The sequence below is a fragment of the Lepidothrix coronata genome, unplaced genomic scaffold (assembly GCF_001604755.1).
Source record: "Lepidothrix coronata isolate B3197 unplaced genomic scaffold, Lepidothrix_coronata-1.0 Scaffold208, whole genome shotgun sequence".
Taxonomy (NCBI): Eukaryota; Metazoa; Chordata; class Aves; order Passeriformes; family Pipridae; genus Lepidothrix; species Lepidothrix coronata.
The window spans coordinates 1,333,621-1,352,362 of NW_016690388.1; the positions used below are offsets into that span (position 1 = coordinate 1,333,621).

The 18,742-nt window shown below is 35.3% G+C and overlaps 1 protein-coding gene across 4 annotated transcripts in view; it reads left to right on the forward strand.

Moving 5' to 3' along the window:
- Positions 1 to 18,742, forward strand: part of CCDC91 (coiled-coil domain containing 91) — a 120,096-nt gene that overhangs the window by 66,944 nt on the left and 34,410 nt on the right. For all 4 annotated transcript variants that reach the window (XR_001877701.1, XM_017832866.1, XM_017832867.1 and 1 more), the window contains exons 9-11: positions 12,110 to 12,202; positions 12,386 to 12,454; positions 14,012 to 14,188. Coding sequence is in view for 3 of the 4 variants with exons in the window: in XM_017832866.1 (XP_017688355.1) it covers positions 12,110 to 12,202; positions 12,386 to 12,454; positions 14,012 to 14,188 (339 nt within the window). In the remaining variant the exon portion in view is untranslated. The remainder of the gene's footprint in view (positions 1 to 12,109; positions 12,203 to 12,385; positions 12,455 to 14,011; positions 14,189 to 18,742) is intronic.

Genomic DNA, 18,742 nt, shown 5'->3' on the forward strand with positions numbered 1-18,742 from the left:
TCAAATAGACAAGTGTGGGTACCGGTGGTAGAACTATCAGGTTTAAATAAGTGGGATTTATACTGGCAAATTTTGTTCACTCATAAATCTTTGTTGGAAAAGATCTGAGAAATGGGTAGTATGGTTTTATTCTTTTTGAATTCTTAAATGTGTGTTTTGGTGCTTGTTTAACATTTCTTTTCGTTCAAATCACTTTGTTAGGTGATTTGAGATTGATGACGTTACTGCTAATGTTTACACACCAAATAGCTTAATATTCTGTTATGGGATTGTACATGCATAGCCACCTTTACATGGAGAGTTATGAGTATTTGTATCACTATAAAGAATATTTTTTGGTGGAGCACAAGTCACACACTGCAAGTATCTTCTCTAAGCAAGCATCACATTTTTTTTTGTTCCCTTCTAATGCTCTTGCCTTACAAGCAGTATTTTGCCTTCCAAGTTTAAAGCCCATGTAAAACTTTGTCAACCCACATAGTTTTTTGTCCTCATTTTCCATTCCTTTTAAATTTCCTGCTGTTTTATCTCATGTGATAAATCCTTTCTCATGCTTCTTCCTAATCTCATTTTCTCTCCTGAATTCCCGTACCTCTCCCTCCCAAAAGTGTCTTCGAGAAGGAGGAAAGGTTGTTTTTCTCCTCTTGTCTTTAAGCTCTTGTTGGAGTTAATTGAAGTTTTTGATTTTTGAAGATTTATTTTATCAGGGTGTTGTGCCTGTGGTGGGAGATGCAGGTTAAAATCCTGCCTAGAGAGGTACCATCCTGCCAATATGTTCAGTGTACAAGGCCATGTTTTCCATGACAGGGAAAAGTGAGAGGCCTGGTTCTGTGGTTCTATTCCAGTTTCCTGCAGGACAAATACCTGCAATTCATCTGGGATTGTTATGTGTGAGGCTTGGCAGCACACTGGCTAATTACAGGTAGCATTATGGACGATGATCACTGGAATGGATGCTTCCCAGGGAACAATCTCCAGGGTTGCTGGTGTTTTTCAAGGAAATACACTCTTATATTAAAAGCAGGGCAGGGGGGGATTCTGCTCCTCTGCCCTGCTCTGGGGAGACCCCCCTGCAGTGCTGCCTCCAGCTCTGGGGGCCCAGCACAGCAAGGACGTGGAGATGTTGGAGCAAGTCCAGAGGAGGCACCGAGATGATCAGAGGGATGGAGCAGCTCTGCTGTGAGGAAAGTCTGGGAGAGTTGGGTTTGTTCAGCCTGGAGAAGAGAAGCTTTGGGGTGACCTAATTGTGGCCTTCCAGGACCTGAAGGGAGCCCACAAGAAAGATGGAGAGAGACTATTTCCAAGGACCCGTAAAGGTCCTTTTCAAGGACAAGGAGGAATGGCTTCAAACTGCCAGAGAGCGGGCTTAGATTGGATATCAGGAAGAAATTCTTCCCTGTGAGGCTGGTGAGGCCCCGGCACAGGTTGCCCAGAAAAGCTGTGGCTGCCCCATCCCTGAAAGTGCCCAAGGGCGGGTTGGATGGGGCTCTAAGCAACCTGGGATAGTGGAAGGTGTCCCTGCGTGTGGCAGGGGCGTTGGAAATGGATGATCTTTAAGATTCCTTCAAACCCAGGCCATTTGGTGATTCTATGATGCCAACATTTGAAAAAGCAAACCAGGCATTCTTGTGACTTATTCAAGGGCTCCAGTGTCCTAATATCCCTAATCAATGAATAGGACAAGAGAACTCTTCTCCTCTGTGCTAAAAATTAATGTCATACACTGAATTTTTAGGAAAGCTATGCATGTCAGTTTTACATTTCTAGCTTTTGAGGATATCAGAAAATGTCATTGGAAAACCCATATCAGTTTATTACAAGTTCAGAAATCACAAATGTCATCCTTATTTTTTTTCTGAGACACAAACATTTGATGTTGCCTTCTGAAAATAACACCAACTTTGATTTTGTGGTTTAACTCACGTGCTATGTGAAAATACATGCTGAAAAACACGATCATAAAACTTTTTAATTGTTTTTTAATACTTGGAAATTTCTCTCACTATTCAAAGTAGATGATGTTAAAAATGGGACTAATATAAAGGTAGATTTTGAGATAGATTTTTTTGTTCTTCTTAAAGCAGTCAATGATCTGTGCATTAAAGTAAAATAAAGCGTTAAATACTTGCACAAAATCACATTTATGATAAATCATTTTCCCTTTATTTATCTTGCACTTTTCTTTCCTTATCTTGATGGTCTCTTTCCTTACTATCTTCTAAACAGTGTGAAGCAGGAGTTCTTGGATGGGGAGGGATTAAAATATATGTGAAGTGAGTCTCAGAGCACACATTTCCATATTAAGTTATGACTTGACGATATTCCTGATTTCCTCCATGTCTTCCTGACTAAACAATATTAATCAGAGGTACAAATGGACATTCTGTATAGTGTTTTCATGCTTGAACGTAGTTAAGGGGGATATATTTTACTGTGGTCCTTAGTTATGTTGGTCTCATATTTTCCATTTTGATTCATATAAAAGAAGAATGAAGAAAGACAAGGACTAGAAGTATTTAATTCTGTAGTTCAGTTGCATCCTTTCTTGGGCTGAGCTGCTTTTTTTCTTCTTGGTTAACCCTTAAGGTTTTGCCTTAAGGATGTGTGGCCTGCAGTTTTCCTCTGTGTAGAGTATGAAGCATATGTGTATATTATGTGTTGAATTCTTTTCTGTGGTTTAAGAAGCCAAAGGAGTGTAATTGCTGAGATAGAACAGTACTGGGAGTGTCACACGAAAAGGAAAGTACTCAGGAACTCAGTTAAATGCTTCCTCTGCACTTTTGCACATTGGTATTTTTCGTGATGATTTTATGTTATGCTGTGAAACAAATCCTGGGTTTGTAGATGCAGCATTTTAGGTAAGTAGTTACCCCCATGTCTTTAATTCTTTTCCACACTATCATGAAGCTGGTTGTCATTTGTATGACAAATAGTAGTTCAAAATCTGTTGGATGGTGCATGAAATCTTTTGCCCTTTTTTTGATGCACACTTAGAGAATTACTGGTTTATCTTCAATTTGAAAACAATTTACTGAAAGGTCAGTCAGAATAGAAGTTCCATTTGCTGGAACTCAGTTTTTTAAAGTTTATGATGCTTTCAAGAACTGCTTGAGGACAAGCAGAAAACTGGAGTGACAATAGTCATGAGCTGCTGGAATGTGATAGGTACCAGTATTTGAATGACGCATTTCGGTGTGTTTTGCATAACTTTTTGTGAAAACTACCACTATGTACCCCCAAAATTCCTAAAATGTAAAATGTAAAAAGTGATTTTCTTATATAGCAAGTGATTGTTTGTATGCCAGAGAAAATGTTTATTTCATTCAACTTAGTTCCCTAGTCAGGAGGTATCATTTTCTATGATTTCAAATATTGTTTTTATATCTACTCATAATGTGCAGCATGTGTCTATAATAATCCTTATTTTATGAACTTTGATTTTTTTTTGTCCTCTTGTAAACAGAAGAGATTCTATATTTTTCCCATCTGTAGGTAGTAATTGTGGAATCTATTTAATGCCTGATCTTGAAGGGAGCATATGCAAACTAGATTCTTAGAGAATTGTGAATATTTGCACTTTTAGGAGACATTAGCCAATTTTTGGAGTAAAAGTAGTAAATCCAGACTTGCAGACTGAAAAAATGAGGACTGTGGTGGGCATAACCTTTCTGGTTCATTAATGCCAACTATGATAGGTTTGGAAATTCTTGAGAGTACTTACCATGTCCCCTTCTTTGGACATTTCCTCTCAGTTCTCAGAAATCTCATAGTTTGCTGCTGTGGAAATATCTAATTATTCATTCCCTTCAAAACCAAGTACTTCCTATCAGTCATTCCTGTTACATTTTCATCGAAGTCACTTCCACATAATTCATCAAGATGTGTCTTTCCAGGTCTGCTGCTCTTCTGCCAAGAGCAAAGTTACACTTTCTCAGAACTTCTCTGGTAGTTCCTGATTATGTATTATTTATTAGAATCCTGTTCCCAATTTAAGTAATTTATTCCTAAATTCATAATACCTCAATGTACCTTCATATATAGAGAGAATTAAAATAAAAAGTCTGATGTATCTTTGCTCTGTGTTTTCCTTGTATATGTGTTGACTTTGTATCCAGTATTGCTCAGTATTTACCTCCCAAAGTAGAAGTCACATTGCTGAGGTCCAAAAAAGCATATCTATTTTTATTTAAAAAAAAATGTAAACCCTTAAGAGGGTCTTTTAACTTCATTTAAATATGCCCACTATCACATGCTAGTTGGAGGATGATTTTGCAGTCCCTTTGCCCTGTTAACTCAGCCAAGGATACTTTCAGAGTCTCGACCAAAAATCTTATTTGGAAATTACATTTGCTTTCTTGGATTTGTCAAGTTGCACTTGAGAATAGCTCTTTAGAGTGATTTTTTTTTTCTCCCCTCTCTGTCTTTTGCTTATGTAACTAGCTACCCTGAAACTTTCATTACTTGTTATGAATTTAAACCATCAACTCTTGTCAATACCGAACAGCTAAGTAATATTAGTATGATTTTTCTCCTCAACTATTTTTCTGTCAGCTGTTTTTGAAAAAAAAAAAAAATTGTTTTTCTTCTGTTTTGCTGTCTTCCATTACTGAACATTTTGCTGTTTATATTGCTTGTATTTTAGGAGTTCCTTTGCTTTAAGTTTCCTGATAGATGGACCCATTTGGTGAGAACTCATACAGGCTGTGAAATGAATTAGATAACAAAATAGAAGGAGTAGTTGATAGTTTTTATTCTTCTTCATATTCTTATGAAGTTCCTTATCTCTGTATCCTCAGGACCTCAAAGTTTGTGGTTTTCTTAATAGTCTCTATTACTATGTACTCTTTCCAAAAAAAGTATTTTCATTATTAGATGCCTTTATATAGCTTCTTACTTTATTTATAAAAACAATGAAGCACTTATGCAGCAAAATGTTTTAAGCTTAGTTTCAACCTCTGATGTGCCTCAAATTGTACAGTTTACACACTCTCTTTATGATGCTGAGTGGAACCCTGAGTATATTCTTAATTATTTTTTTACTGCTATTATAATTTTTCTTTATGTTCACTATTGTTTTAACTTCTCTGGTTTAATAATGTTTTGCTGATTCCTGAGCTTTCTCTTAGAAAAGCTTTGCTGCTTTGTTGGCCCCTTGGACCTCAAACTGGCAAAGAGATACAGTTCAACCATGCAGTAATAAGTTATAATTTGAGGAAGTGGAAATATGTAACAGATGTTGGAATTCTTCAGGCAGATTTTCCACCTTGCACTGCCAAACACTCAGATGCCACAGATAGTGAGGACAGTGTAAGAAACCAGTTACAGTTACCAGATCTTGTCATTTGACTTAGACAGAGTTTAGCAGTGGGGAAGAAAAGGTGCAGTATAAAAGAATATGCTGCTGAATGTAGCCAGTCTTTTTAGAGGAGCAGAAAGTTACTATTAGTGTTTAAATAAGGTTGCCTTTTTTCCTCAGGATAATATTTTGGATAGGATGTAGAAGCGGGAATATTTTGATAACATTACAACATCATGATGCTCTAACTGTGTGTTTTTGTTGCGTCACCTTCCTCTCACACCGATAATACTGTTTCCCATGACTTGTGTTATTTCCTCCTGCTGTTAGGTTCCTTCATGAGAGACAGAAATAAAAGTAGGACTTTGTTAAAATAGGTGAACAGAATTGAATTGGTGAGTTCTTAAAAAGCCCCATCCAGTGGTTTGTTATTCTTTCTGGTGAATGAAGTGATGAAACATCTGCTGAACGTTTCTGAAGATAATTTTTCCCACGTCTTGAGGGACGGGGATAGTTTTGTGTTCATATGTAATGAAGGTACCAAAAAAAAATAAAATACTGGAGATGAGATTATGCCTGGTTTTTTTCTATTAAACTACTACAATGGAGTTTCATTAGATTAAAAAGTTCAGTAGATATTTGTGACAAGAAAAACTGGTCATTCACTGAGGGTGAATTGGACACATCAATGTCCCAACATACTGTTTTTTGTCATGATGTCATTAAAAGAAGGTTCCAAGTGTCATTTCATTAGTGTGTGAAAATTGTTTCCTCAGATGAAAGATCTGTGAAAGAGGGAAATACCATTAATTTGTTGCAGTGATACTACAAATAGTGCAAGATATTTTGGTCCTGTTTAGTATAAGGATATTCATATTAACTCTGGTTATTCTGTGATGTTCTTTGCTGGTTTGTTTTTGAATTATTATCTAACTGACTACTATAAGCTGTGAATAGCAGCTAAAAAAATGATTTTATCCATGCAGAATTTGGTGATCCATGCATGGTGATTTACTCAATATTGAGAAGGAACTAATCTGCAGAAACATAAATTGGATGCCCATTATTTTAGCAAAATAATTGTATCCTTATTTGTGGATGAAATCCTATACACATTTCCTTTTAAATGAAACAGTACAGGACCCAGAAACTATATTTTAAGAAAGCATTTCAGTTCATGCAAGGCACCCTATTTTCTGTTTAACTTTAAATTTGTAGTTTAGGATTAATAGAAATATGGAAGGAATTAAAACTGTACTAAATTAGAATTTAGTATTAATAGCTTTAATGCAGCATTTTACTTGTAAAACAGCTCATCTCATGCATTATTTCATTCACTCCATGAGTTCTTAAAATATATACTATGTGATCCTTCAAATTTTACTTACCTGAAAGAAAAAAGTCACGATTCTTCAGAAATAAATTGAATATATAAAAATAACAAAATAGACTGACTAGTTGCTATTGTGATTAAATCTGTTTACAATGTCTTCTGTGACTCACATTCCAGGAAAAAAAAAGAAAGATTTTTTTGATTTCTTTTTTACAGGAATCAAGAAAAACCACAGGACCTCTGTATTTATATTTGAATCTACATCAAACGATTTTCATTTGGAACCATTGCCTAGAGAACTTCTTGCAGGGAGGAAAACAGTATAACCTATTTTTGAATGCCTTTTGTTTTAAGTTAATTTTCACAAGACTCTTCTTGACTCTCTCATGCTACTTTCCAGAGAGTAGGTTAGAAACACTAGTATTTCTCTCCACTTTGGAATACCACTTTTTAGAAAAGTTTGGGGTTTTTCTTCTTCTTTTTTTTTTTTTGGAAATCTCTTATGTCTCACTGGGTCATGATGTCCCAGTAGAATTTGCTCTTCAGAATTTTTTACAGCTCAGAATTTTGCACTCTTAACCCTATACTCCCTGACTAAGGGATAAAAAGAGGTAATATAGCTTTTGAAGAAAGAAGAATAAGAGTGCTATGCTATGGAAATCAGGTAAAGTCATGCATTAAAGAGCTATACAATTTTTTGTACCTAAGCTACAGGTTTTTTAAGTCTCTCTGACTATCTCTACATAATATTCCACTATCTACTGGGCCTTACAGACAACGGTGGGAATGTGCAGCCTTGCAAAATTGCACTGGATGAAAACTTTCTTGTTGCTCTGGAGTTTTCACTGAGATTTATTTTGGTCTCACACTGATTTGTGCATCATATTTCCAGTTCAGGACATCTTTTATTTTTCATCTATAGCCATAACTTTTATCAGTTTCCATTCTTATAATTTTTTTTACCTGCTTTCTGGTTCTTGGATTGTTGATTGATAAAGGAAAACCTCAATTCAACTTCCATTTATAAACTTCATGGACAATGTCTGACAATCTGCACAGGTTAGGTGCTTTTTTCAAAATGGAAGGCTCCATGAGTAGGTCCTCATCACAGCTTTCATAGGAAACCTGGAAGAGACTTGGATGTTTTTCATAGGACTGTTAGGTCTGATTAACTCATTATTCTACTTACAGGAGGCAGATCAATCTTTCTTTAAAGCTTTTGTTAGGTTTACTTTTTGAAGCATAGGCAATATTCTCTTGACACATTTGTCAATTGTGCCTATCCAGGCACAATTACCAGGAGACCTCCAACAGGGATACCCAGATAAGCCTAAGAGAAGGTGGCCTCTCCAATGCTTGGGAATCAAAATTCAGTGTATATGTAGCTTAAAGTCTCAAAGCTGTTCCTTTATTCCTTTAATACTGTCTAACAGAGAGAGGAACATGTTCATAATTCTTACCTGTGGAAACTGGAAATGCTGAATGAGATTGGTCCATCTCACATCATTCCTATGGCTTTAATTAGTGATGAGAAGGGAGGGGGTTATGAGATAAGTCTGCTTAGCTGTGGGCATTTAATTTGGTGTGTACGATCTTTAATTCAACAATGGTTTCTATGGTTAAGAGGCCTTTACTATAGTTCAACAAAAATCTACAAGCCAAGTAAATGAACCTAAAACATCCTATTCCTGTTAGTTATAAATGCAAAGGCACTTGAAAGGTCTCAAATGTGTAAGTGCTGAAGTGAAACTGTCACCTTCTGTTTGTTTTTAACCTTCAACTCCCTTTAATGAAAGTCATCTAAAAAACCAACTGAGGAAGCACTGACTGTATATAAAGTTCATTGTGGCCATTAAGTCCCAGACTCCAAAGTCATTCTTCATACATCTAAAAATGTAACCTACCACATGATTCTGTGGTATAGTAACTTCTTCTTGGAGGGTATGTAGATTACTTTAAAATCTGAAAGCAAAGCTGGTTGCCCTAATTAAAGAATAGTTCCAGAGGGACTACAATAATTTTCTATGCAGAGACATTTAAACTAAGAGCTTAGAATTCTGTTCATACATTCATTAATCATTTCCTAGAATTACTGCTTTTTTTTCCTAAGTTGGTCAAACTGCTGTCATTATACAGAAATACTAAAATTTCTCTCATTGTCAGAAGAGGGAAGGCACAGAAACCTTTTCTGTCTCTAATTTCCCAGATTTCCTGCTCAAGTGATATACATAACCAAGATCCCTGAACATGCCTTTGAAAGAACTGTGCTTTGTAATGAGGAATTCAGATGCATTGAGGTGCATCCTTTTTTAAAACATGGGTTAATAATACCACCAAGCTTGCTTTACATCATTTTTGTAAGCACAACTTTCAAGGAGATTCTATGGCTCCCTATGAAGGCTGATAAAACTGTGGGGCATAGTACTTGGGAAAAAAGTGCTTGATAAGTAATTAAATTGCATGTTAATTACAAGCAGAATGGAAGCTTTTATGTCATATCCATGCTGTCTATGCCATAGAGGCTTTCTGGACTCAAGACCTGTTTCAGGGAGGAGCAGTTTGTGCAATATTTTATTCCATTTTCTCTGTTTCTGGTTACTTATTTTTTCATCTAATTTATATAATTTATTAGCTTAAGGTATGCTTCTCTCTGAAAAGCAAAACCGACCCAATAGAGATTCTGAAGCCGAATAAACAGTTCTCCCAGGTATTTGTCTAAGAAAAGAGATGTTGCTTTACGAGGTTTTATGGACAACTGTTGCAATATTTGAGGTGATACATGAACTTTTGGAAGTTCAGATACGAAGGCAATCATCTATGGGAGGATTATTCCACATGAATAAGCATTTATATTATATAGGAAAGGACATGCCGAGCTTTTCACAAGAGACTTACAGTTGTGAAATGCTAAATTTTGTTTCCATGAGAAGTAGAGATGCTATTTAATGTAAAGTAAATTGTATTGAATTATGGCAGAAGTCATTAACTGTTCTTTTGAAAGCACTCTAAATCTGCTCACAAGTACTTACCTCTATTATCTTGAAAAATATGAACTAGCATGTTTTTATAAACAGATACAATTCTTAATAAAGTTCTTACTCAATGTCAGTGAATTCCACAGATCTCCAAATGTAATACCATATAGATCTAATCTACCAAGGGGATAGGAGAACCTTGCTCAGTCAAACTAATCACAATACAGTCACAGCAGCCTTCATTTTTATGGTAATTGTTTACTTACTGCGCAACTTTTTTGTAGTTAGAAGTCTCAAGCAAAAGCAGTAAATTGAATTTTAAAGATTCTTTACTGTGGGGTGGTCAGAACTGGCAGAAGTTGGTCAAAGAAGCTGTGGCTGCCTGATCCCTGGAAGTGTTCAAGGCCAGTTTGGATGGGGCTTGAAGCAACCTGGTCTAGTGGAAGGTGTCCCTGCCCATGGCAGGGGGGAACTTTAGGGTCCCTTCCAACCCAAACCATTCTGTGAATTAGTTGTGCATTCTCTTTGCAACAAGGGAGATCAGGATTTTTCAGGTGTCTGTATGATAAAAAGTTTTGATCCCAATATCTGCATTTTTCAGGTTTGTAGGTCTCCCACAGGTTTATGAAAAGTGAACTGCTGTGCAGTGACATGGGGGGCTGTAGTCATAAAACTGTTTTTAACAGCAAGGAGGATTAACATTAGTTTTCTCCATTGGCCATGTATAAATATTCTATATTGTATTAATACAAATGTCTGCATTGTTTCAGGACTTCCAGGATGGGCTTGGATGTCTTCTTATACATACACGTAAAATAAAACTTTAAAACTGCCTTGAAGTCTAAAAGCTGAAAATTGTGGTCCCATTGAGAATGTTGTGAAATACATCTCGTAGCTGGCCCACTATAGCAACTTGAAATGTGGCTACAGTCTTCATATCTAACCTAGAAATCTGATGGTCAGAGTCAAACTGGAATTATCTGGCTGATAGACTTAGTCTAGAAACTCTCATCGTGCTTGAACAAGCTGACTGCTGTTCTTTTGAAGGGGCTTTAAGGATAGAGGTGATTTTCTCTGACAAGCTGTCCTTAGAAACTCCCGTGCTGATTCTTGACAAGCAAAGATTCAGTCTTTTACTTGACGTTAGTAAGCTTTGTGGATATATCTGAGAAAATATTTGCATATGTTTGTTTTATATTGTGTCGTTGTGAAATAACACATTTGTGCAGTTAGTCAAGTGAAGAGTCGTGGAGATCATTCAGGTAATAAAATCCATTCATTTTTTCACCTTTGAATTACTGGAAAAAAGCAATTTCTGTAAGTGCTCTGATAGTTCAAGGTAATGTCTGAAAATACTGTGTCCACAAGAAAAGTGAGCTACACATCATTAAGTAGAACCATGACTTTCACTATTCCTTCCACAGGTGTTTTCCATTAGAATATGTCTGCCACATTCAGACCTATTTTAAGTAAATTCACAAGGAAATGCCTCTTTACATGTTTATCCTGGAAAGGCAGATAGGTGTTTTATTTTATAAAGCAGTCTAGAAGTTTTCTATTCTTCAAATGAAAAAATATTTTTCAGAACATAGTAGTGCAGTTTGGTAATGTATTTCTAACTGCCATTAGAGACACTTAAAATTAAAAAATAATAAAATTTGTAAAACAGAAATGACTGTTTATTAGAAATTCTGGTGAAAGGGGTATTTGCCTGCATAATGTTTGTGTAAAAAATTTATGTTCTTTATGTACACTTATTTTAATAAGAACTCTACTGTAACACTTTCCTTTTGGTGTTCTTGTAAAATATTATTGTGTAATGATGCTGTACTTTAAGGTTATGATATATCATCTCTTAAATAACATGTAAAAAAGTGTACTGGCTTGCTAGAAATTCTCTCATGACAAATACCTAGCATCAATCATTTCCAGTAATAATTTTTAGTTTTGAAAAACAGCTTTGCTCTTACAGACAGAACCTGTATCTTTCAAATGCTCTACTTTATATAGTGAAAAAAACCAAATAAGTGAGTTGTGATATAGACTACGTGGTCACTTTATTTCAGTGTCCATTTTCTCCCTGGTTTTCAAAGTTCATGATATCACAAATGGTTGAAAAGAATACATTTGTCTTCTGCTCTCTTTATTCATATAACTGAGATGTAGTAAAAGCGTGATTTAAATTCTGCAGCTGTTTAAAATATTTAAAGTTTGGTGTTGCTTAAACCATCTGTATCATTTGGGTAAGTGTTGCTTTTTTCAACTTCTTTCCTAATACTCTTCAGACTTAGAGGATATATTATATATTCAGGAAGCTGAACATTTCTTATTATTGTATTTTTTTTTCTTTACGTGAAATCATTTAAAGGAGTGCTGTTTATGTAATTTAACTTAATCTACGTTGAAAGGCATTTTGTAAGCAACTGAGAAACCTTGGATGAGTTTTTTGCATCTGTTTTAGTAGCAGACTGTGGTTACAATAATATGAATGTTTTCTCCCAATAGCATCAGCGACTTCTTGACATTCTGGAAGCAGAGAAGGAAGTCTTATCAGAAAAAATAGAAGAAGCTTTGATGCAGCAGTCACAAAAGCACAAGGTATTGCTTTTGTTTACAACCAAAAAAGAGCGATCTGATCAGCACCATGGAGATCATTGGGAATGATCCTGTCACACTTACTGACAGGAAGAGGAAACTTTCTTAAGCACTTTGACAGTTTGACATTATTTTGAGCCACTCCTCTGTTGCGTATTGCAGTTTAATTTTTCATAACGTTTGCAGGAAGTGCTGGACAAATGTTTGGATGAAGAAAGACAAAGAAGTAAGGAGGCTGTGGCAGCTGCTGCCAAGGTATCTCTTGTTAATTTAGTAGATGTGCTATGTGGATTCCATGTGTGTCATTAGAAACGCCAAGTTCAGCAACTCGTTTTTATTTCATAACCAGATTTATCAAACTCTGTGTTCTCATCTGTGTTTAAGAGGAGCTAATGCCATTAATCATGAGCATACCTGCTATATCCTATGCCTTGATACAGAGAGTCAGTGTAAATTCTGTGGGGGATAACCTCTCAGTTGTTTATGACAAGAAGTCGCAATATTGCATTTCAGGTATTGCCATCACCAAAATATCTGGTTTTGTGGTCTTTCAATGTCTTTGCATCTTGATTTGAAGAGCTGGGTTGGAGGTCAAGTGTTCATCTTAGTAAGACAATTATCATTGTGTCTTACTTAACTTTTGTTAAATATGGTTGTTTTCAATGAGGAGAGAACTATTTCATAAATCATTAAAACAGGGACATTTTAACAGGTTTTCAATTGTTTTATTTAAGTGGATGTTTGACTAAAAGTGAGTATTCAGTTTTTAAAATATGATTTCTTCTGTCTGCCTCATTAGTAAGTGCATTGGTGTTAGGACAGTAATTTTGTAAATGTGAAGCTATCTTTCATTTCTAATACTGTTGTAGAATCCAGTTGCATGTAATGATGTGGGAAAACTAGTGATGTACATTACCTAGTGCAGCTCATAAGGCTATATTAGAATTTTCTGTATATTTTTATGTGTATTATATGAACACTAGCTGAGCACCTCTCTGAATAACATTCAATAACACAAGAAACATTTGTTACATGGTTGTCATCTACAGGAAAATGTGTATAGTAGAATACCTTGATTTAATAGGGCTTTTTAAAAAAAAAATGTAGTATTTTTAAATATCTAAGTGAAAAATCAAGTGCCAGTGAATTGCAAGAAACAGCTTTATTTGTAAGTGGAGGTATCTGATGAACATCATATTTTTTACCATTTCTGACTTCACTTGCCCAGATCTATAATCACCTCCAAGGGGCATTGGAATGACACGTAAAATTATTAAAATTGAGGGGTTTGCAAATGTGGGGTTTTGGCCCATATTTGCTTATTTTGAACTTCAGTTTGCCATAATTTATTTGTAGATATTATGCAATAGTTGTCATGCTGATAGATATATCTGTGTGGCTACTTTGCCACAGAAAACGCTCAGACTTTTGGCACTTCAGATGTTTGTAGGTAAGAACAGGAATATCTCCTACACAGGAATACCATGGCAGGCCCATGATGTGCCTACTTTTACATGGGTTTTGCTCCATGATTTTTGTGCTAAGCAAACTAGTTATGAGATACTGTAGTTTTGGTAGAGGGGAATTTAAGAGCCTTACTTGTAACTTCCTTTTCCTTTCTGTAACTACACAAGTCACTGTCTGGAGGCAATACCTGCTTCAGACAAATTTAAATTCATAGTTCAGAAGTGAAAATGCTCATGTCCAATATCTTATCAGCGCGTAGATCTCATTAGGAGAAGGTAATATATTTGAGTTAGGCACTTGTGTTGGGTGTGTTGGTCATCTTGTTGTGCCTCATTTGTTTGAAAGGCTGAGAAAGAAGCAGTGCAGGAAGCTGTTCTAAAAGCAGTAGAGGAGGAGAGGAGGAATATGGAGAAGATTCATGCAGAAGAAAGAAAAATGTGGGAAGCAGAACGTGATAGTCATAAAGAGAAGATTGCCCAGGCTGTTTCGGAAGCCATGGAGGAACAAAGAAAGCAGAATCAGGTTGGTATATTTTACCCTTCCAGTGGACCTGCTTTATGTATTTTATTTTTGCATTTCAATGTCTTCCAAATGTTGTGGTAGATTTTCTTGTGACATCTTATCATTCATCAGTGCACATAGTCGATCTTTGCAATGCACCGCAATCTTTTTAGTTTATTTTCATCTAGACTGTTGTATGGAGAGAGGCTGACACGTAAAGAATAAAATTCCTGGGACACTTAGAGGCACACAGATTGAAATGAGATAAATCATGCCCTCTAAGTGCCTGTTTTGTCCCCTGACTTCAAAAGGAACCAACTCAGAGAGTGGCATTTGTGCTGTGAACCGTTTAGGTGACTTTTTATACCTGTGGAAGAGTAAAGATGTTACATGTGTTCCTTATAGAACAGGTACAAAATAAGGAGAGGGTTATAAAAATCAGAAGCCTAAGCCAGTAATGAACCAGAATTTCTAGAGTTACTCATTAGAGAGGTGCTTCTATAAGGATAATTGTATGTCACCTAATACAAAATGGGAGGGACATTCCAAACATTGCTTTTAGCAATTTTAGGAATTGCAAATTAAATATGTTATAATAGCAGTTAAATTACTATTCCAAAAGTTGATTTTCTAAGTCTCTGATGCTGGAAATGTTTGGAGGAACAGCCTGTAAATTCACTGATTTCTTGGTGACATACTTGAATGTTACAGTCATCAGAATTGTAAAGAATTTTTGTTTCATTCACGTGTTGGAATTTGACATGACTATATTTTATGTACTGAATAAGAAAAACAAACAAACAAAACAAAATAAGAGTTTAGAATTTGAAGTAAAATAGAAGTAAAATAGCATATCACACAAACTTAAAAATTAAGTCCTTGGAAACTGATCCCATTTCCCTTTCCTGTGTTAAACAGAATTATTAACTCTACATAATCAGCTGCAGAAAAAAGTTGTTTTTTGATGCTATGCCAATATTATATCTGTTTTGCTACATTTCTAATGCAAATAGAGTGATTTTACTTTTTTTATGGCTTCTTTACTTCTTTTGAATGTAAAGGTATCAGGTGGTAAGATGTCAGTTTTTAAGACTTCCAGTAAGCCTTCAGGCACTCAAACTCTTCTTTAGGACAAAAAGGTAAACAGCTGATTTCAAAGATAAATTCGAGCTGAGAACAATTGCTTGGGGTTTAGTTAGATACAAATCATTTTGACTCTCCAGAGTGAGAATTGATACCAGTGGTGCAGAGAACCTGTTGATAGAAGGGAGAGCAATAAAGCAGTTTTTTACAGTGATTTTTCTGGAACATGAGGAGATTAACATGAGGATGACTTTGGTAATGAAGCTTGAGAAGGGTTTTGATGGATCCTGAAGCTTTTTGGTGAAGGATTCCCATAGCTGGGTGCAGGACTTCAGCCAGAGTTCCATATTTCTGGATTTGGGGAGCATGTTAAGTGTCCCAGGGGCAGGAGAGACACAGACTATGTTGATGTAGCAACGTGGAGGTGTTGGAGAATGTTGGGATTAATTGTCCTGTAAATATCTTGTGCTTTATGTAGTCTTGTGTCGTTAATACCATCATTAGTTCCATTTCTTTTAATACTGAATAGTGCTGACAACTTTGATTGTAACAGGAATACTTTCTCTTATTCAGTTGGAATAAAAAAAAAAAGTAAAATAAACTAAAAAAGAATTTAAAAAAGTTTCTCCTTTGAGTTAGGTTCATTTTTCAAATGCCTAACCTATTTTTAATTAGGGAAAGAGGCAGATTTTTCTTAAAATTTCCAAAATTCTTTCACATAAATGTATAGTATATATGAAGTTACACTCTTCTATTTTGTTTTCTATAAGATTTCTCTTTCTGGAGCTGTAAGTGCACTCTTGACTCTCTTGCAATTGTCTAACATTTTAGACAATGAAATATAAAATTTGCCTCATTTAATTCTTGATGCTCTGCTGTGTAATTCTTTATGGTTCCTGCTTCAATATTGTCACCCCATACTGTCATTATGTTTAGTACCAACTAATGCAACAACTTAGTGCCATTGAATCTAAGTGAATGTGCAAAATAATCTTTATGGTATCAGGCATATAAAAAGAGGTTTAAGAGAAGTATTTTTGTTTCAAGAGAATTTTCTGACTAAGCCATGATTTTGGAAATTCACACTAGGAAAGGGAAGCCTGACTTGTTTTTAATAAAGTGTCTCTTCTTTTAGTTTATCTTCAGTTTATCACCAGAGGAAATAATCTGTGTGAGAAAGAAAAGATATTTTTATGTTGACTTCTCTGTCTTGTATCACACGAGTAATTGTCATAGAAACCTAGATTAAAATTTTATTTTGCTATAAATTAATCTGAAGAGATTTGCTTTACTGATTTGAACTAAACCAAAGAAATTAAGCATATTATTAAAGACTTTTCCTTTGCTAATACTGTTAAGTCTGTGACATTGAAAGATCACAAAGGGTCAGTGTAGTCTTCTGCAAACAGGTGTGGCAGGATGGCTTTCAGTCACAGTGCCCATAATTAACTCTAGGAATAATTAATGGAAAAATTTGAAAACATTCAAAATTTTATTATTTTCTTTGAGTTGCAAACCCATTAAAGAAAAACGCACTGTCATATGCATGGGGCAAGAGTTGATAGAAGACATATTTTAAAAACTACAGCACCATTGTGTATCTGCAGAACATTTAAATTACGAACACGAGGGAAAATAAAAATCTGTGTTATAATGGAATTAATTTGTTGGCTTCTCCTTTACTTCCTAGACCAGAAAAACAAGAAGTAATTTGCTATCCACTAACTTCCTTTATAAAATAAAATATTTTGGTTTTTTTTGCCAGTTTTTAAAAACAGTCTTTGGAAGTTATATGGTTATATATGAGAAAGCAAAAGGACAAAACCCCCACATTAAATATGATAGGTAGCATTTCTTAGGTCAGGCAATTTTAGCGTAAGAGCAATAAAGCTTTCAAGATCACACTTGTGCAGAATCAGGTAGTGAAATTTCCCTTCATCTTTTAAATAATGTATTTAAAAGAAGAAAAGATGAATCTACCTTGCAGGGATGATACAGGCATTTTTTTTAGACTTTTTTTTTGTGGTGTTGTTGCAGAGTGGCCAGGAAGGAGAACAATAGTGGATGCAAATCTGGAAGTTTATGCAGATTGCTTCTACTTGTTAGATATTCATGCTTGACAAAACATTGTCCTAAAAGAAGTGTTTGTCCTTACTCAGATAGAGGTCAAGTCTGCAGATAAGGAGATGCTACTTCCATGCAAGATTTATTTTCTTAATTGAACATTACCAGAGAAAATTCTGGGGGCTTGGAGACAGTTTAATAACTAAATCATGATGAATATCAAATATTTTTTTTTACCAAATATGAAAAAGCAGAAAAAAGATAAATTTACAGTGAAAGTAGGAACTAAGACATACTGAGTTAATATTTCAACTTGATGGAACAACCTTGACATACCCACTTCTTTTTTTTTCTTTAAGAAATTAAAGGATTAGAGTAACATGAATATTGCATTTGTTCTCATGAAAGCTTTGACTGTTTCAGTGACTTGGGCTCTTTACTTAGAGACATAGGATTTTAATTAAGTTGAAGGTATTATTTTTGAAGCCTTTCAGGTCTGAAGGGATAAATGAGATATTTTATATCTCCAGGGAAATGGTAAAATTTTTTTAGAGCACTCTCGTGAGGCTGGAAGGTATTAAAAGTCCAGATTACTTTCCTTTTCCCTAAGACTGGCAGCATCTTCAGATTTTATACACATGCTATTCAGGTGCTTTGTGCTTTTATTAAAGAGTTATTTGGTGGTTTGTTTTTTTTTTAATTTAGAAGAGTATTCTTAGGTTTGGGAAAGGTGGGCTTGCATTTTAAATCAGGAGAAATAAGCTCTCCTTGATAGAAATGAGTAGTCTTTTAATTAAAGATGATGTTCTTTTGCACAGAAACCTCATGATCCTTTTCCAACATATTGGAAACTCATTACAGATTAGGAACTCATCTATTCAGCAGGGCAGATGTAGCCTGGCATGTCTCCAGTAGTTTGTTTTCTGTTTTCCATACAATGTATTGTGTTTTTTACAGTGGCAACTTCCCTGCAAAGAGAGTTTAATATCTCTGGTAGTTGTCAGTGTTGAGAGGAATACCTGGGGAAATTCTTCCAATAGGATGTTTTTTTCTAGAACACTTATTTGAATAAACAGTGGATATCCTCTAGATACGGAAAAAGTATAAAAGCTAGTTTGACTGAGGCAGAAGCATTTCCCCACAGAATTCAAAATTGCAGGGAAGCTCCTGGGGTGCAACTATAAACTGCAGTGAAAAAACAATGGACAATGCTCTCTATTGTCATTTACTTTACTTTTTTTTTACTCTTTGAAAAAGCTAAAATCCAAAAATTCTTTGGGGATATAGGAAGATGAGATCCATACAATTTTGAATAAAGTAGAAGGATGCTACATTGTATTTATAATTTGTGGGCAATGCAGAGTAGCTGTACCTCCTATAGCTGTAATGCACAAAGCTCTCTGCATGGCAGTTTTTATCATTTTACAA